The sequence below is a fragment of the Nicrophorus vespilloides genome, unplaced genomic scaffold, assembly GCF_001412225.1.
Source record: "Nicrophorus vespilloides isolate i.1.1-1 unplaced genomic scaffold, Nicve_v1.0, whole genome shotgun sequence".
NCBI lineage: Eukaryota > Metazoa > Arthropoda > Insecta > Coleoptera > Silphidae > Nicrophorus > Nicrophorus vespilloides.
In genome coordinates, this window is record NW_017099730.1 from 143275 (window position 1) to 165402 (window position 22128).

The 22128-nt window shown below is 27.9% G+C and overlaps 1 protein-coding gene across 1 annotated transcript in view; it reads left to right on the forward strand.

Annotated features, from left to right (window-relative positions):
* Positions 1 to 2411: 2411 nt before the first annotated feature.
* The window catches only part of LOC108565409 (unconventional myosin-IXa), a 90837-nt gene continuing 71120 nt past the window's right edge, over positions 2412 to 22128 (forward strand). The window contains exons 1-2 of the mRNA XM_017924843.1: positions 2412 to 3214; positions 15975 to 16078. Coding sequence (XP_017780332.1) covers positions 3093 to 3214; positions 15975 to 16078 — 226 coding nt within the window. The 5' untranslated portion in view covers positions 2412 to 3092. The remainder of the gene's footprint in view (positions 3215 to 15974; positions 16079 to 22128) is intronic.

A 22128-nucleotide genomic window follows, 5' to 3' on the forward strand; every position in this document is an offset into this window, starting at 1 on the left:
GCCACTCATATCAGTTATTTATTGAAGCACTTACTTCGTTCTTAATCAACGGAATTTGCGCTAACGATGCTTTATTCCGTCGAATTCATCCGTTAAAATAATAATACGAAATAATAAAAATTGCATTTTTATTGTGTGAACTGTTCGCATCGATATGTTGGCGTTTTAACTTTAAATAATTGGCTTTTAAATTGGAATATTGGAGAAAGACACGGCTATAATACAAGTATTTCGCGTTTCCTGTCCTTCTATAAGCCATTTCCTATCAGATTTCCACCTGTGCGTTTAGCTATTTTCTAGTAACGACTTGTCGGGACTTTCACGTTTAATTTATTAAAATTATCTCATTTATAATCTATAAATTTAATTACGTAACTGAATAGTGGAAATATTGTTTTCTATCTTCTCGAGCCGACGATCTTATACTATCTATATTTGGTATAAATCAATTCGTTGATTAATATGATTGTTAGCGTTATACGTAATAACATAAATATTTTAATATATTTGATGTTCATAATAAAAATTAGTAAGAAGTAATAAATATATATATAATATACAGACATACCTCGATTAACAAATACATTGCGTTCTATGAAATTACTTTGGTAAGTGGAACTTCGTTTTTAGAGGTAAAAATTCTATGTCCGTGTTCCTTTGTAAGAAAGAATATATTTTTTTTGAATAATGTACATAAAGTGAAATCATAATTTAAAAAATGAGTTTAAAGTTGACTGTTTGTGGTCATCTGGATAACTTCATATATTTTGCTTGAAATTGCGGACTTCGTTATATTAAAGGTTTGTTATAAAAGGTATTATTCCAAAGTCTAAGTAACTTATTTTTAGTGATACTTATTTTTTTGAATCTATGTTTATTTTAATTTAATTTATTTATTTGACTCAATTCTACTTCAGTATTCTTTATAGTTTTATAAATGTTAAATTCTGTTATTTGGATTAAAACGAAATTACATTTTTAGCTGTAAAAGTAGAAATTATGGTTTATTTCATTCGTAAATTTCCATGTGAAAACTCCAAAAATTAAATGTTTTCCTAATATCATTTTTGAAGTTGTCTTTTTGAAAAATATGTTCCTATTATTATTTATTTAATAACATTTATTGGTGGCTCATTTAGTACCAAAGTATGTTCCTATTATTCATATAATTTTTAATGGAAGAAATTACAAATAAAATTAAAATTAAAAAAAAAATTTATTGTCAAAATATTATTTTTAATGGATTGTGGAAATACAAATAATTATAAATATTAATTGATTCTTTAATTATCAATATATTATATTATTTTTCAAATAATAAATTAAATAAAAATGCATTATTTTTAATAAGTTCAGTCGTTAATAAAATTAAATTGTTTTAAATTAAACCGAAAAAGAAGATTTTTCTTCTTTTTAACATTAAATAATATATAAGAATATATGTTTTATCAATTAAATAATTAAGACTAGATAATAGGCACATTTTTACTGTATTTGAATTTTATTTAATTAAAGTTTATATTTAATTTATGATTGAAATGATTTTATATTATGATATATAAATAAACTGTAAAAAAGCAATGTGTTAAATATAGAAGTAAGAAAAGCAGTTTATACCATACAAATGAAATAAATTACGAAGCGTTGTTAACAGCTATATGCGTTGTTAAACTAATTGAAAGGACTAATCTTGTAACAAAATAAAATAAATCACTTTGCAATCCCGAGATGTGCTACTATTCAGGTCTTTGTTGAGGCAAGAATAAGCTTACGTAATTCAATTAATCTTTAAGTCTATTTTTTTAAATGAAAGCATCAATTTATATATATACTTTTTTTATTATTGTTGTATGATTGCGGTGTAATATAAATCGTTAACGGGCACGATTTCAAATCGCGCGGAGTGGAAATGTATCGTGTGTTTTATTCTTCTAGTTTAGAAGAGAAGAAATAATAAAAGTAAGAGCGAAGGGGGCATAATTAAATTTATGTGTGCTGTCATTAGAAGTAATGTCGGTGGTAGGCGACTAGTTCTCTCTTATCGGTGCATAACACAATGAGAGAGACTACTTCGTCTTCCTGTTCTTCGTTCTCCACCACCACGTCTCGAACTAGGAGCAAACGTCGTGGTCGTAAAGTCCTTCCAGCGCTCGAATGGGGAGCGACAGAAGAAGGCCGTAATCAATCCATCATCATCATCACCAAAAGGGCGCGCACGGATCGCGTCCAGTTCCTTTAAAATTTCCTTTCGTGCCTTTCGTTGCACGGCTCTTCAGAAAATCCTCCGGCTCTTAAGATTTCGTACCGCGTGCTGCTTAAGCTGCGAGCGCATGCGTTCGATACATTCTGTGTTTTGATTCTTCTTGCATGAGTCTGCAACACACGTTGATTGTCGACGACATATACTGGACGTATTGTTGATAATCAATCACGAAAAATAAGAACCGAAGAACGCGCACGACAAAAAAAAATAATAACACGAAAAAAATATAGACTAAAGAAAATCCCCCCACCACCACGCAAACACGCACTTCCGGTTTTTATTTTTTGGCATCCGGTTAAAAAATAATTTTGAAAAGAATTACAAAAGTTTTGCGCGAAAATGTTGAGTATGTAAGAAGGATGTACTGTACGCGAAGTTAAGTTTTCGTTGTTGTTTGAGGAAGTTCGCGTCTCACAGGCATGGCACCCGGACACGGAAAAAGGATAATCAGTGGTTGCGTAACCGGCGCGGCCTCCTGTGCCCATTAATTAGGATCTTCGGAGCGCGATGATTTACATTCGTCGTTTCAGTTACCAACTTGTTGTTTGTTCTTCGTTTTAGGCGCAGCGTTTGGGAACTCCCTTGGAAGTGGTTTTCTGTGTTCGAAATGGTTTTCTGTGCGGAATAATGCGTTGCGGTTTGTGTGTGTGTGCATGTGTGTCGTTTTCGTATTACGCTTTTCGTTCTTTTTTCTTGTTGAGACTTCGAGCACCGTAAGAGTAGTTTCGTGTTTGTTGATAGAGAGGAGAGCAAAGAAGCTGAGCTCTCCGAAGAAAGGGGGACTTCGGAGACATCCTTGCTCTCTGGTGAAGATGCAACCTCCTGCAGCATGCTCCTGCCGGACGAGACCTACGAACAGAGTGCGGTCGCTGCAGGACACCTGCTCGCCGTCCTCCGGGTCTACGACGATTTCCTCGCTCGACACAGGATCCGGCCCGAGTTTTTCTGCAGGTAAACTACTGCCCACTATCCGCACTCTTAACTATTCAAATCTTTCACTTTCCATTCACGTTCCGCACAATACTAACTACTAGCATACAAACCCCATAAGGCAAGGAAGTCAATAGATTCATTCAAATTATTACATGCCAATTTTCCAGATAACGCACAACTCTATATATAAATCTATAAAAAAAATACAATAACTACGTCAAACGTTTTTCTGCTAATATATAAAATTGATTATGAAATTATGATAATTTTATAAATCAATAAATGTAAAAAAAATATGTCATAAATTGAAAATACTTAGAAATAATGTTTATTATTTGCATTGAACAATAATTTATAAATACACGACAAAGACCAGAAAAACATCAAGAAAAAGTTTGGATATAAAAATAATAATAATATTTATTAATATTGCATCACTACACAAAATAACTTATAAACTTGTAAAAAGAGCGAAGAAGAACAAAAAATGTAAATGTAATTGGATAATGAGAAACATATTTTATATACTTTTTTAAGGTATATAAAATATGTTCCTTTTTTTTTAATAATTTAATAATTACTTAATTATTTCCGTATACTATTTTCGTAAGAATATGTAGGGTATTGAATGAAGTTTGAAGTTGAAGTTTAAGAATATTTATTCAGAGTAGATACATACATAGATAGTTATTTTTTTTAAGGGGTGGCGTACATGTGAGCTTGTGCTCATTTAGCCAGAGGTATTGAATGAGAACATTATACGTTTATGTAGATATGGTTTGTCTTTATGTTGTATATAGACGTTGTATATTAAGTTTATAATTTGTATAAATCCAAATATAAAGCATGGTTTTGACTAATAAGCAATTTGTTGTATTTAATAATTTACACAATGATTCCTAATAATAAAATTATAAGGTAAGAAAATCGGTAATGATCATTTATGGAAGGTAAATATTGATATATTAAACAGTAAAGTTTATTCACTAGAATATTTATATCATTTATACTTTATATATATTGTATTAAAATATATTACTTTTACAATTTAAGCGATACTTGTCAAATTTAAATAATATTTACAATAAGACCTCTTTTAGCGTTTAATGAAATAGCGTTAAACAAGGTCACTTATAGTAAATAGGTAAATTTAGATCTTTTCGAGGCATCCACTTGGCCGCAACTATTTAATGTGTTTAAACATAACATAATAGCAAAAAGTTTGAAAATTCAATATAATGTGTAGTTCAATACCGATTAATTACTTATTATTTAATTTTATTGAGAGGAATCTTTTTTTATTGTTATTAGATAATTAAATCAATTATATTTTTATTTTATACCTTTTCTAAACGTTACATCATTCCATTGAGTAGAGATCGTATTTGAAAAAAAAAACGAAGAAAAATATAAATGGCTTAAGTCGATAATAAAAAAATGAGCGATAGTCAATACTTCATGAAATTCAAGGAAACAGTAAAGCGAGGAAAAAAAAACACTCTCGGAGAGGCAGAAGAAAAAGTAATCCATCGTCACTGGAATCTAGGCATTTCCAAGAGAGAGAGAGGTTAGCGTTGGTACAAATAATTTATATAGAGGAAGAATACAATTTATTATAGAACGTAGATATGCATTGAACTATTTCTAATTCAAATTATTATTCTAGTCGCTATGTGTCAGCTTTGAACAGAGTGCATCATTCATAGTTTGATGTATATGGGATATTAGTTTTCCTTAGTAGCAAGAAACTGGATGATAAAAAAATGATTTCCTGAAGTAACAAATTTCAATATATAAGGTGATCATTTTTTTAGAAAAAAAACATTATAACAAATTGTATTGGAATATAAATTCAATTTATTTTGCATATGAAAAAAAAAATGTTCATTACAATATAATTCAAATATGTGGTTGACTTTTAAGTTGCAAACGAAAATACTAAATTAATTATTAATTAGTTATTGTTTTAAACCTGATTTCAATACGATTAAAAAGAAAACAATTACATAATTCACGCGGAACAAGAAAGCGAATGAGAGGACGCACAAAACATGCGTTTTTTTCTCTCTCGCATGTTTGAAACATGTTCTACTTCTTTGTTCGTCTATTCCCATTCATGGCAGAGCACACAGACCGCGACTGGTGCAGAATTGCAAGTATCTTGAAATTATTTATACACTCATTTTCTATTTACTGCAATTACAATATTTAATGTATTGAAGGAATATATAAATATTGTTTAGCTTATTTTTTCTATTTTCTTAAAATTAAAGTTTTTTTTTCTATAATTTATTTCAAAAACGATTGCAGAATTAAATTTCAATTATATTATTGAATGTAAAAAAGGAATACATAAACATTGTTTGATTGTACAAAAAAATATATGTAAATTAAAGAAAAAAACAAATATTTACTTGAAAATTATATTTTTTGTATTACATTTAGTATAAATTGAAGAGTTTGCTAATAAATTTTAACCCTTTCCCACCTGCAATCCTTGCCCACAACGCACCCCCAGACGACGACCCAGACATAATCCATTTTCTAAACACCGTCAAACCCATGTTCCTCCACCCAGATCCAATACTCCACCTACCAAACTTTGCCAATTAGACATAAGTCAACCTAACAATTACCAAACTTTTTTTTCTTTTTTTTTATAAATATCTTGACACCATGTAAATTTGTATTCTGGCTAAATGAGCAAAAAGCTCACATGTACGCCACCCCTTAAACTACCACCCTGTAAACTTCATAATCAATCAAATAAAAGTCTGTTAAATCGAAAAAAATAAATTTTAATTTACTTTAAGGAGTATTTAATCAATACTTAAATGAAATTTGAGTATATTTTGAGTATGTTTTCTCTGTAATTTAATCAAACGCTTTAGAATCGAATGTATAGGTTTACACATTTCCTCAATTTTATTGAGCCGATAATTCGATATAAACCGAAACCTAAGTAATAACGTTTATAATGAACGGGGTATTAGGAAATGCGTTGTCGTTAAGGAGTTTAATCGAACCGAAGAACGAGTATTCGAAAAGAAGAAGGTGAAGTGGCGTGGTGAAGAGAGGAAAAGATGAGAAGAGAAGAGAAGAGGAGAAAAGAACGGCGCGCTGTATTTTCTTAAGAATATGTAATTACGTTTAATAATCTGTTGGAAAATAATAAATTAATGACCTTAAAACCATCTCCGACATTATTATAAATGTACTTCCATGTAGTTACCTAACTCATTAATTAATTACACTTTGTTCCACTTCAGGAAACATTAATATTATTTTCACAAATAATATTAACATCTCTATTCATTATTTTGCAAATATATTTTATTACCACAGGTAGATTCATGAAATTATTTATTTTTGTCATTCAAAAATTATGTACAATATTCCCATTCATATATTTTGTAAACTATATAATTAATTAATGGAATTTAATACCTTTACAGTTGTGAGAGGAAATATTTATTTTAATATCATATTTCGAACAAAAAAGCCATCGAGTTTATGTCTTCAAGTATAGATTATATTTTTATGGTATTACTTTAATAATTATTGATAACAACATTGCAAAAACAACTTTCGCATAATTATGTACTCTCCATTGGAAGAGTTGATGAATCGGGTTAAATTACCCTAAATTGTGTAAAAATGAATTCTTGAATAGTCAAAAAATATCTTATTTTTATCCATATTTATTCTCATGGTTTTGATTAAAATTGTTAAATTATATAATTTCTTTTGTAATTTTAATTGATTTTTATATTTTATATTTATATATTCAATAAATGCAAAAATAATATTATTTGTCTTTTCTATGTATACTTTTTGTAGGTTATAGAAAATAGGAATACAAACATTATACTGTACTATAAAAGCTTTCTGAGAATTTTGCTTCAGTTTCAAATGTAATTTTGTATATGTTACAGTAGAAGTACACAAACTTGTAGGTAAATTTAAGTACACATTTGACAGCAGCGTGACATATATACTTCTACCGGTAAATGTATACTTTTACCTATGTATATCGGTAAAAGTTGAAAATAAAATATACGAGATACAGTTGTTATATGTAAATACTAAATTAATTAGTAATTAGTTATTGTTTTAAAACTGATTTCAATAATCGTATTGATAAAAGAAAACAATTACATAATTCACGCGGAACAAGAAAGCGAATGAGAGGACACACAAAACATGCGTTTTTTTCTCTTACAGTTGTTATATATCTAGGTTAGGTTAGGTCTCCAGCAAACAATGTGTTAGGTTCAAACTAAAATAATTATTTTGGCATGAATAAGTTATTTCTGTAATACCGATTTTTTTTTCTAAATTCATTTTATGTGTTTGTGAAATAATATAAATTCCACCGAAAATTACATAAAAATTAACAAAAAATGCGTATTTTTTATTTCATTTTGATTGATTTGTAATTTGTTATATTCATGAAAGTAAATAAAATTGTTTCCAGTTCTTCATGCAACATATATATATTTCTATTAAGTGAAACTGAGAGTGTAGTGTATGTTGCTCGTTTGCACAAAAATAAACACACAAAACGAGCCGCATTTACACGGGCAATTTATCATTATTAAACTTAATATGGTGATTTTGCAGAAGGAAGGGAAATCTGTTTAAGGCTTTGCGTTATTCGAACGAGCGAATCCGCATGCATTTAATGTAAATAATGTAAATATAAATGCCTCATTTAAAAGGCCGTGCATTTCATATTTTACGATTATTTTTATTTAATAAATTACAGTCCTGCAATTTGTGGTTTCATTTTTTTTATTACTTTAATTTTATACATAATTTCAATAAAATTCTTATTATTATTAGTCAGGAATGAGTATAAATTATATTAAAACATAAACGGATTTCTAAGAAAAGGATTACTTCCAATTCTCGATAATGAAAGTAATGATTGCCATGTGACAAATATAAACATCTGGAAAATCTTTGGAGTTATCGTAAATCATTGTGAAATATAGAATTATTCAAAGATTTCAGTGGAAAATCTTCTGAAAAATCATCTTGCTTCATTGTGAAATATATATTTGACCACTGTTGTCAATCAACTACAATTATTCAAAGGTTTCTGTGGCAAATTTTAGGAAAATATATTTGGATCCATTTTATTTAAATACAAGATTTATTAAAAGTTTTTAGTGAAAAATCTTTGTAAAAACCACTTGCTTCATTGTGAAATATATATTGGACTACTGTTGTCAATCAACTACAATTATTCAAAGGTTTCAGTGGAAAATCTCTGGAAAAAAATATCTTACTTTATTGTGAAATATATATTGGACCACTGTTGTTAATCAACTACATTTATTCAAAGGTTTCAGTGGAAAATCTTCTGAAAAATCATCTTGCTTCTTTGTGAAATATATATTTGACCACTGTTGTCAATCAATTACAATTATTCAAAGGTTTCAGTGAAATATCTTAAAAACGTCTACAAAATCATTCTTCTTCATTGTAAAATATATTTGGATCAATGGTCTTAACTTATAATTGCAAATTTTTTAAAGGTTTTAGTGGTAATTAACTTTTACAAAATCATATTTTTTCATTAAAAAAATATATTAGAAATAATATCATTCAATTATGATTGAAAATTATTCAAAGTTCAAGGAAATATTTTAAAAAATTATATTTTTTCATTAGAAATAAAATTTGGACCAATGTCATTCAATTACAATTATTCAAAAGTTTCAGTGGAAAATCTTCTGAAAAATATCTTTCTTTATTTTGAAATATATTTGAACCAAAGTTATTTAAATATAATTCCTGCAACAATACAAAAAAAACAAAATGTAACATTTCCATATAATAATAATATTTAAACAAAACTGTTGCTTTTTCTTAAATATAATTGATAATTATTAAAAGTTTCCAAAAAATACCAAATAACTTGGTTTAATAAATTATAAGTTTTAGTAAAACATTTAACACTAATCATAGGTTTCTGGTTAGATCAATGACGGTTATTTTTTTAGAACTGGGACAAAGAAACAAAATAAGAGAATAGATCACGTCCTTTATTGTTTTAAAACATTACATTTTTAATTTTCTATACCATTAAAATTTGTTTCGGGCTATATAGAACTTCCAGGAGGGCCACATATGGCCCGCGGGCCGAAATTACTCATTACTGTGTTAATAAACGTAATGCATACACACTATTTGTGACATGATAACTTATATATATATATAAATTGTACTAAGTTATGCAATTGCAATTATTATCTCATTTCCAGTATTATCATAACTAATTGCACTTGGTACTTCTGATAAATATTTGTATCTCATGTCACTTCAACTGTAGATACAGAATGATACAAGCAAATAAACATAAACAACATAAACGTTTTAATTACTGATCAAATAGAATAAGTAAGAATGAAAGGTAACTTAACATCCTTCAACGATTAAATTAAACGTTGATTCACATATCAAGAGTGAGACTTGCACTTGATTGAATTTAATTAAGTTATTGGAAAGATTTTCTTTGCCGTGTGTCAATATTATGTTTGTGCGCTGAATCAGGTATGTGCCGGAATCCGCGTATAAATATTGTATATAAATTAATTGACGTCCATTCGTTAATTGCATCAGCTCTAAGTGGCTCGAATGTGTACGAGATACATAATACGACCACGAAGAAAGTAACTCAATTTCGTGGCTATCGACGGTCATTACATATTTATCAATTAACAATTTTCATAAATTTAAATAAATCGGACGACGGTGCATAATTTACAAATTGAAAATTGCGATAAAATTTACGATTGAATTCATTTGAATACGTGATGCAAGTACGATACAAGTAGCTTCTGAATGACGCACGAATAATATTAAAAAAATATAAATTATATTGTCTCTTTTATCAATGAGAAAAGTAATACATTTATATAAGAAATGCTACTACTTAACTCTTGTTGAAAAAGTGCTTAGTAAATTATAAAGAAGCTAGAAATTGTAGAAATGTTCTGCATATACATGTTTTGTTTTTGTACTTTATTATTTATGAAAATTTATAATTATTGGAATAAGTATTGTTATTATTATTACTATAAAATGCAGGTAATTTTAATTCAATCTTAAAGTTAGATTCAGGAATTTAAAATGGTTCATTAGAAATGTATCTAAAACATAAATGTTGCATTAACCTGATACTGTTTCTTTTGATAGCTTCCTTCACAATTTATATTTAGAACGCCTTGTACATCCTCTACTTAGTACTCAGTACCATGTACTGTATAAACTACATGTTTATTGTAAGGTGACACAACAAATTGCGTGTACTTGCGTAAATAACTATAAGGAACTAAATGTAGTGTATATAATTTCAGTTGGTGCACATAATCAGTGGCAGACTATAAATTAACACAGACATTATATAAATAGATAAATTTGTGACCCCAAATATAATTTACATAGGGACCCCAACTATCCTACTATCCAATGTACATAATTCTTTTTTTGTTATCAAAAGCAACCGAAATACAAAATTTAAAAAATTAGCCAAAATATATCTAACTATTGAAATTAGAAGTTAGATTAATCATTGTCTTAAAAGGATGTTTAGGAATAAGATTTATTTGTTGGCGAAATAGTATTTTGAGTGGTCTTCTTAATTTAGTATACTTGTTACATATATTTGTTTCCAAATCAAATCATCTGCGGAATTTAAGTTTTATTAAAATTAATTATATTCAGGCGTTTTTAAACAATATTTATTATAAAAAAAGAAACATAAAAATTCTAAAATCACATTTTTTAAATGTTTATTTGCAAATATTATTTTTTTAAATAAAGTTAAGAAAACAACATTTTTTCTGATAATTATGCACCAACACCAATATTTAGTTTATTGTATGGATTATTTATTCGAAAAGTGATAATATTTTGAGTTCGATATAAATTACAAATGTTGCGATTATGTCATTTTATGTCTATTCGTTTGAGTTCTTGCTTTAATTAAATCATGCAGATTGATTTTTCTTGAAACTTTTAATTATTCTTATCCAATTCTTATTATCCAAAATCGAATCAGTTTCCACATTTTTTTTAAATTTATCTTCGAATTGTTGACTCATTTCGAATATTATTTCGATTGAAAGTTTATGCAACGTATAATATTTCAACTTTACAAATTTCAAAATGAGTTTGATTTATATATATTTTAGATCTTCCAACTTTATACAAAAAAAAGGCAGCAAATTTAAATGCGGCACTTTTATTGGGGATGTCTATATAAACTTAATTAAAAATAATGTTTTGTTCTTTGTACATGGATTTTCTAGTTACTCCAATTATTTGGAATCCCTTATATGTAGCGTTCAAGTACTTCTTTTTTTTAAGTGATTTTTCTAATTTTAAAATTGATACCTCATCTCATTTATGTCACATGTCTATTTTTTTTAAGGTATTCCTACTTATTCCTACTTATTTTCACAATTTAATGTTTTTGCAAATTATCCGTTGTATTCGTTATATTTATATTAGACAAAAAAGCTTTAGTTTTTTTATTAACGAACATTGCAATTCTTATCTTATTATTAAAAATACATTTAGATCGACTTTTTGTTCTACCAATTATTTTTACAATAATCTATAATACATCAATACCTCGATTAACGAATAGTATGCATATCACTAAGTTACTTTGTTACGCGAAACTTCTTTTTCAGACATAAAAATACTATGGCCAGAATGAAAATATCTTCTTTCGTAAAGAAAATCAAAAACTTTTTTCGAACAAAGAAAAGTTTTATTAAATAAACAATCAATTTACAAAGTGAAATCACATTTTAAAATATGAGCCTAAAGTTTATAGTTTGTGCATTTTTTCTCTGTTATTAAACAATTACCTATGTGAAGTTATTAAATTTAACACTGATCGCTTAACAATAACACCTCTTCTTTAATCAGGATTATTTTCACTGAAAAATAAAAGTTTTTATTATTATTTAATTACTTTTTATATTACTTAACTTAGGACCAAAGGGTCCTTAACTTTTTTAGCTGAAATTTCTTTAATTTCGTCTTGATTTTCTTTGCTTTCTTTATTAACTAAATTTTCTAAATCTTACAGTGTGCAAAATTCAATTTAAGATAGTTCCAAGAACTATCAATGTTTTTAGACTTTAATTTATGAAAGAGTTTTAAAATGTAGTTCCTAGAACATTTATAATATTCTATTCATTGTAATCTGCCTGTGAAAAGTTTTGGAAGATTAAAATAATTTATTTTATTTCCCTTTCGATAAGTTAATGTTTTATTTCCTGTTACTGTTACTATATATTATGCAGTGAATTCATTTATTTAATTAAAAATGAAAGTTTATCTAATGGTATACAGCAGACAAATCTAATTAAACCCGAGATCCTTTTAATGTCGATACACATATATGTTTTTTATTGTAACTAAACGTTTACTTTCGTTTATTCTGGAGTTCGTTAGATCGCTATTTCCCCCCGGTAGTCAATTCCCAATATCAAGTAATGAACCACGAGACATATTTGATAACGTTCGTTGTATATATATTTTTCTTCTTCACATTTTACATCTTCCTCTCGCTCTTTTATTTGGGTAAAAGCATTGACGACATTGAGATGAAGCAATAAAACCGCATTTTTATTGTCGCCACTTGGCGTGGATAAAACATGCACGCATCCATCCATCCCCGGTACTTCCATTTATCGCGTTGATTTATTTTTATGGAAGACAGCAGTCGAAAACCTGTTATAATTATGATTTGAGACATTTGCGCCATTAGAATCCGTTTCTGTCCGTTCAGGTTTATTTCATCATTTTAGTCGAGGAAGAGGAAAAAAGGATTGGATTCGATATGCCACTGGTACAATTCAAATGCGCGAAAAAGAGTCAACGGATCGGAGCGTTTAATTAAAAGGCCAACGGAACTGTGTTACGTGACCTAATAAGGATTTACAGTTGTTAAACCACATGAAATTTTAATTGTGTGCTCGCTCGTCAATTAAGATTGCTCGGACGTCTCGAGGGTTGATCGTCCTCGAAGATAAGTGAAAAACCCTATGCACTTTTCACTTTATTTCTGCCTTTTATACGACTATACAAAAACTAACGAACATCTGCTAACAAATACCATTTTATTTAATTCACATGAGAAACTTCCAAAAATGTAATAAACCATTTCCTTTTCCTTTATATATAGAATTATCTTCTTTTTTTTAATTAATTATTATCTATTCTATTATTATGACCAATAATAAAAAAAAAGGAAATTTAGGTATAAATTATATGGTCTGGATAAAACTTGTAGTGTGTAGTTTTCTTAAATAAGCTTCTTGGCACCTACTAGCTAAATACCCAAAAAAAAATGAACAAAACTAGTTCTAAAATATTCAATAGCAATAACAAAATTAAATTTATTTACATTATTATATATTTTCATCAAATAGTATATTACATGGTACATGTTTATATAATACTTTTTTTACTAATATACAAAACTAGTCTGAAAGCAAGTCTGATTGTTACATTTCAGGCTTTATTTATGACAGGTGTAGGCTGTAAAAAAGAAATTATTGGTGGTCATAAGGAATTTCACAAATATGATATTATAAATTATTGAGGAGGAAGTTGATGTATTTTGCTACAACCATAAAATCAAGTTTTTTACATTAATATAAAGAGTCATAATCTAGAACCTCAGTTTCTGGAAGAACCATTTATTCCTTCCCATTTTATACTTTTCCTCGGATCCTAGAGGTCCTTCATCGAGATCTTGCTCTCTGATGGAAGGTCGACGGTGTAACAAGTGGGAATTAAGTGATTGTAGTTCAATACAATGTGGATCCTGATTTTGCACTTTTCTTGGACAGTGGTCGATTCCAGCGATCAAAGCATGTTCGTACTGTTTGTCAAATGTACCATTGTTGTTCATGATGATGGCCTTCCTTCTAGCTTAACGTCCACTCAGGTCGAGTACGACTTTACCACTTTTCATAGTCTCACCCATCTCGTTTTTTTAATGGTAAATGTAAAAGACGAGATCAAGGAATATATAATTTGAGGTAATAGGTAAAAAAAAGTTCCACAATCCCTGCTTTATGATGCCTATCCTATTTTTATATGTATATTTTGTGTCAATATTTATCCAGACTCATTCCCAAATATTTGTTTTTTTTCGTATTGTACTATTTTTTATAATTAAATATAAAGAGCACACGCGGCTTTTTGAATGAATAAGTTATTTAAAAAAAATCTATTTGTTCTATAGAACAATGGTTTGTTACGTATTTTAGTATTGTAATAATAAATATGGTTTTTCAATTAAAATATAATTCAATGAAATTGTGTTAATTTGCCAATAAACTTGATCAAATTTCTTAAATATTCAATTCGATTATGATTTATTGGCCAATTAGACCAAATTCAATAATTACAAAAAATTAAGAGTAAATATGGAAATTTCTGAAAATATTTGCTATTATTAATTAATTTTCATAGCATTGTTCATCCATGTCGTACTTAGATATAAACATGTCAAATGAAAAAAATAATTGTGAATACAGTTAGAGAAAAATGATGTATTTCATTAAAAACCCGTATGCATCGCAATATATATTAAATACAGTTATATTATTAGAGAAAAAAGATTTGTATCTCTTGCAAGTGTAATAAATAAATGTTATATTTATTGCAATAATAAAAGTTAAACGAAAAGAATAGGATGCAATTAAAATTATCCTCCCAAAGAAAGCTATTTAGTAACGGTTGTTGATGCTGGTAAATTATTGAAAAAGGAATGTCCTTATATGTTTTCATCATATTTGGATGCATCTTCACAGCTTTAAATACAAGACAACATACATATAATATATGTTTAAAGTTTATTAATTTATGAAACTTCCTAATATTTATGCCAAAAATTATAGAAAAATTTAGAAAAATCATCAATAATTGCACTCGATAGATTTTTCAAATAAATTGCTAATTATTAAATACATTTCAATAATATATAACAATAGCAATAATAATATACGTATTTTAATATTAAATTAATTTTCCTTAGAATAAGTAATTTATTAATGATGATGTCAATTTTCAAGTAGTTAAGGTATTGCCACTTACAAAAGTTAAGCAATGGTTGTCTTGTATATTTTTATTTGGTTGGGTGATAAAATGGATTTTCTTTTGATTGAAAAAACAGAAGCACAATTAATAAAATTTACTCCATACACTTATATTTATCAAACTATTATTGTATATAAGATAATACGTTTTAAAGCTGATACAGATTTTTAAAGTAATTTGTGGTTCATAGACAATTGTGTTGGAAATCTTTTGAAAGTTACAAACATTACTGATGAAGTATTGTTAATAATTTATGATTGTAAAATATATTTCTCACCACTGAAAATGTAAATTTTCGTTGAGAATTTGTATTAAAATAAATATACAAAAAATAGAGTGTAGATTTTTATAATTGATAGAAGTAAAGATAATTATCATGTATATTTGTGAATGGTTGGTTGTGAATATAAAAGACCTGAAGATATGTGTTTACATAATTAAAGTACAACAATAGAAAATATTTGGACATTCGTGAGCCATCTTTTGTACTAAATAAGCTGATGTTACGTGTTGCGAGATAAACGGATCTAATTGCCATTCACTTCCTCCTTCATAATTTACCAATTTTCAAGCGTTCCCCGTTGTTGTGTTTGTGTAATTGCATTTGTTTGTTGTATTGAGTCACGTTTTTTAATTGTAGATACCGAGAGAAGGAAGCGTTACAGAAGAGGCTCAGCAAAGTAGTCGAGGCGGCGTCGAAGAGCAGCAGCCGGAGCAGCCGAAGCAGGAATTCCAGCTCGCAAGGTAAGATCCTCAATAAAAGTGCATTTATCTGGTGGGTTTTACGATTTCGGGCATCGAAGTTAATGCATCATTTCAATTCTTCCCATCCAATTAAAGGCGGCTTTTCAGGCTGAAAGCAAAGATCGAGAATGAACAACAACAACAACGAAAAAAAATGAGAATATAAAGAGAGAGAACAAAATGAAGTGAGATATACGCGCCGCTGAAACGGGCCGTGCTTTATGAAAACTCGTGATGTTTGCCTGGGCGTAGGAGTGAAATCTGTAATTACATTGAATCACGCTCTCTTTTTATTATTTTCTACCAGTCTCCTCCGGTCTCAGGTAGATGAAGAAGGAGTCGAGCTCAGATAAGGGAGTGAAGAGAGGTGTAAGCTAATTGAGTGGAAATAATCATTTTTCTCGGACAATTGTATGGGCGATGTTTATGAAACTGACCGTTTGGGCGTTAGAATCACACTTTAACGATTCTATATGTGCCCATTGTGTTTGTCTCGGAAACACAGTGCATTTTATTTACGGTCTGCATATGTATTATATGTGAAATAACAAAAAAAATTGGCAAACCCTATGAAATAAACATTAAGATTAAGATTAATTTAAAAGAAACAGCATGTATAAGCAAAACGATCAACGTGTATTACAAGAATATTTTCAAATGTATTATGCAATTATGTGCATTTTAACCATGAAGATACTTATGTATTCACTTTAGTTCAACAGTGAACGTCAATCAAAGTAATATTATGAAATCTAAATTGAAATGTAGTCATAAGTATTTTACCTATATATCTTTTATAAGTAAAAATTACTTGTTTTTTTCCAAAGATTTGCATTGTAATGTACTGAAACCGAAACAAAAATAAGTACAGCAATTTCAATCAAATCTTAATTAATCACAAAAATATTTTATAATTACATGTTTAAAGTCCTCGATTAGTCCGGTTTCAAGCATTCAGGATATTGAACCCAATAACCGGAATATTGCTGTAACATCTTATTATTTATGGAATCTATGAAAATAATTTCTTTTATTATTGAAGTAGACATTTCTTTTTTTATAACTAAATTTTTATATATGCAATATTTATTAATTTCGTTTAATTTTTTTAATTTAAATTTTATTTTAGAAATGTATGTAATATTAAAAATTATTGATATGATTATTTTGATATTAATTGTCTTAACACTAAATGTATTGTTAGAAAAACTAAATAAAAATAAAATAAGTTTTGTGTTTTTGTGCGGAGTAGTATTTTCTACAATTACCTATTAATATTTGTGATTGTATTTAAGTAGAAGTTTCATATTAATTTTTTCATTAATTTAAAATCATGAAAAGTTAAGTATCCAAATTAAAAATGAATTTACGTTTTACGACGTAATTTGTGGTTGAATTAAGTATGCGCATTACATTTAAAATTTTACTGTATTCCTAATTACAGTATAATTAATAAATTATTTAATTATATTTAATTTTTAATATTTTTTAAAATTTATTTTAAATTGTCCAAATAAAATCAATTTATTGATTTTATATTACATATTTGATACAAATCGAAAAAAGGATAATTTACAAAAAGTGATAATGACAGTAAAAACATATGTTTTTTACCTTTACTTGTATTTAATTTGGATAATATGGAATATTTTAGAAAATATGTTTTTCTATTGTTTTCTGGACGTTCCATTCAATATCTTAAAAATTATCTATAAAAAGTAAATCTAATTATTTTCTTATTAAATATATTATTTCAATTAATAATCAAATTATTTGTAACAAACATTTTACAGTGTTTAATTACCAAGAAATAATAAAATGTAAAATCTTTGTCAATAGGAAGCAATTACATTGTTTACTAATTGTTTTTGCAAATTAATATAATGCAGCATAAACATAATGATTACACTAATTACTGTAATGCTGATTATAATTCCAGTTGCGAGATTCTAGCAGTTGTATGAAATTCATTTCGTATTATACATAACGTGCAGCGATGCAAGAGGTATTATAACTTGTCCTTTTTGCAAAATTAAAATAAAATATATAAATCTCCGTGAAGGAAACACGAGACGGGAAATAAAATACGTCGATGCGAGAGGAATGTTTTTATTTCACTTGAAAATGCAAAATCGTTAAATATTAAAACATACATTTTCCGATGCTCCGTTACGTTTTGCATCCGAACCGATCGAAGGAAATACAAAAGAGAAGCAACACGAATACATGGTAATCGCTCTGATTATGTAATAATATCGTGCGCAAGTAATTAGCGCAAAAATAAATGGTACAGAGAGAAAACGAGATTTATTTGCATTCGGATTTACGGTAAACACGAAATTATGATCTATGAAACTTGTGGAGCAGAAATTTGTTCAGTTAAGTCTCAAGGAGCTAACACTATAAAGGAAACCATTAGTTCCTGGTCACCTTTCTTGTATGCGTTTTCGCCTCTTCTAAATCCTTTTTTTATCTTCTTGTGTTTCTCCATTGTCGACATTATTCCACTTGAATTATTGAATTAAATATAATACAAAACACTCCAGATGGTTATCGCCGTAATTCTGTTTGCTTTCAGAAAATCGTACGTCGTATCCCGCATATCAATTTAAATTGATTCGAACATCCTCCATCCATCATTTCTCCCTAGAGCGGTCGGAAATTTTAATAATCCATGACCGATTCTATTTATTAAGCGCCTTTGTTTTACGAAAGACACCATTTTCTTGTAATCACAGCCATCTGGATGCCGTTTCGTTCCTCTTTTACTCCTCGATGACTTTTTAGGATACGGTCTATTATACTTACTCAGAGATATTTCACTACGATTTCTTCATGTCAACGTAATTCGAAATGACTGAAACCAAATGCCATCAAATTTCTAATAGTCTGATCTCTATAGAAAAAAAAAAACATTATACAAATATTTCAAATTAACAACAATTATTATACGTCAATGACTTTTTAGGCTAATCTCTTGTACTTACTAAAATATATTTTAATCCGATTTCACTGGAGCGAATTACGTCAATGTTATCCGAAATGACTTAATTTCTTATTAAAATTCATAGATTTTTATTATAAATAGTATATATACTGTATATAGTAAGACCTCGTTTAGCACTTTAGATGTATTCCTGAAAACATAGCAAATAGGGAAACGGAAACACAAATTTTGCTTTAATTTTAAGTTGTATTTATAGTAATTTGCATTATAATCTATGTTTTCTATAACACAAACATTTGCATAGAAAAATATTAAGTTTATTTTTGTCATGATGGTCTTGGCTCTTGTGATATTTTTGAGTCATATGTCACTTTCTGATGGTAGCAGGCTTTTGTACGTTCGCCTGCTCTTTTTGCTTTTGCACTCCTGTCAACATATGAACCATTCGCTATAATTTGATCAACGATTTCGGTTATCGTTTCTAAACTTTTTTTAAGAAAATCTGTAGCCATGTGCTTTTGGTTCATCGTCTTCATAATCACTATTGAAAGTCGTCGTTGGTAAGGTCAGAAACCTGCAGTAACTCCTTAATATCCTGCTCATCTACATCTCAAACAAGCATAGATTTTGAGGAAAAATTCGCTACGTTTTCGGGAATAATCGTATTATATACGAATCGATGACATTCCGCGATACTTTGAATCCGGGTAAATTTTGAGCTTTTTAAGGATTCCAGCAAAACGCGTTAGAGCAAATCAGCGTTAATCGAAGCGAGCTTACTATAGTTACATTATATCATAATAATCTAAATAGCAATACCTCGCATTGTCCGGGTTATGGGTTTTGCTAATATCCGAGACTAAGTAAAACCGGACTAATCGAGGAAAGATCAATTATGTTCAAAATTGAATTACACAATTCAAGAAATAATAACATTTTCAAAAATAAATAATTTTATTTTTTTTAGGCTAAACTTTATATATAATTCATTTTAATATAATAATGTCAACATAATTTGAAAGTTCTAAATCTATTTCTATTAATATTGTTTTATAAAACATTAATTTGTACTTTATAGTTTAACAGTAAATAATAAATAAATGTAATAATAAACATACATTAAAGTGATTGTTTTCCTGTAAACAGAATTCAATTATTTTATAATTTATGTTACACTATATTTTCGAAGTAAACAGTAACTACTTATTATTATAAGAATTCATTAAAGCAATTCCAGTAATTAACAATTAAATTTAAAGCTATTTAATTACATACATATTTAATTTAAGCTATTGCATGATTCTTTCCAGCAATTTTCAAATAAAGTTGTTGGAGAAGTAGTTTTGTGTCGAGTAAATAAATATACTTAATGTGTTTATTGAAAGATATAAATTAATCTAGAAAATGAAAAATCTTCTTAATATTATAATTTTGACTTGTTTAGACCCTTAAATTATTTATCCTTGATGATTATCTCTGTCTAGAATTTACGGTTTAATCTTAAATCTATCATAATATACGATTTATGTCAGATGGGACTGAAATGATTATTTAAGAATTTATATAAATTCCATTGGCAGAACTTATGTCTTTCAATATACTTGTGATTTCTAACAAAATTTTCTGGTGGATGTTTAGTATTATATAATAAATCGAGTGATTTAAAGTTTAAGTCTATTTGTTGGTTTGCTGTTATCAAGCAGGTTAATAACCAGGGCATTGGTATGTGATTGGTCTATTTTCGTATCTGCTATTAAACGTTGGTATTGATCTATATGATAAAATTTATTGATTGAAATCTTTGGATAATTTGTATGCTCGATTTGCTGGTTTCAATATTAACTTCTATGTTAGTAATTATAATTTCGATCCTTTCTCTGAACACTTCCAACACTGTTTTATTGGATTGGATTAAAATTTTACCAGAAACATTTATTTCTCCAGATACTATTTCATAGTAATTATATGTCAAGTTCTTTATTTTATGGTAAACGGAGATGCCACACTTTATCTAATTCTTACCATATTCATGAAAAAATCTATACAAAAAATGTGAATCGAAAATTTATAAAAAATTTACAAAGAAAATCACCATAAACTGTAATAAGTTAGTAGTGATTTATTTATTTTTGTAAACAATAATGAAAATAGTGATTTAAATAATATTTTTAACAGATTTCATATTAAATTGATCACGAGTTTGCAAAAACAGGTAATTTATATTATTGAAGAAATTAAATTACGTGCAAGGAATTTCGCACGTTCGTATTATATAAAAGCTTATAAAATCATCTAATTATAGATATTTCCAATTATGGTGAATCATGTTCATGTTAAATTAATATATATCTTTTAATAAGTTAAGTTTTTTCTTTAAAAAATCGTTGAATTGAAACAAAAATATAATAAATCCACAGTTATTTGTAAAGAATACAAATTGCTCTTATTAAAATGACTTAAACATATAATAACAAAAACAAATATCAAGACGTATAAAGCATAAAAATTATACGTACATCTTTTTGTTTCAAATGTCTACTATAATCAATTACAATATTATGACAGTCCCTTTCGTTTCTTTGCTAAATTCAATCACATCAAATAGATATTGTTGAAAAAGCGGTTAATAAATTTTAAAATCAATTATTGAAATGTATACCTTAAATGGTATCGATCAAACATGATTATGCGCTGTAATGGCAAAAGACATTGATGAAATTATGGAAGTAAATGTGAAGTTTAAATAAAAAGAGGCGAGAAGAAAAACTACTATTTAATTATTTATGTAGCAATCAATCAAGATCAAAGAGACTTTAACATTTGTTTGTTTTTGCTATTCATCTATATGTTGAAATAATTAGAGTATTCGACAGTTCTTGAGATTGCGGATTTGTAATTGCAATTAAGAAAATATAAAGATGATTGTGAGAGGTAAGGTAATGGGAGAATGCGAGATGTGTGATTAGGTTTTTTCTTATTTCCAATATAGCGCGTAACTGTAAATCATGTTCGGCGTAAATTTTCTTTAATGGAAAAGGCGACTGCGAAATAAAAAGATAGAGACATTGGCGTCTCATGTATGAATGTATAAGCGCGGAAGCTG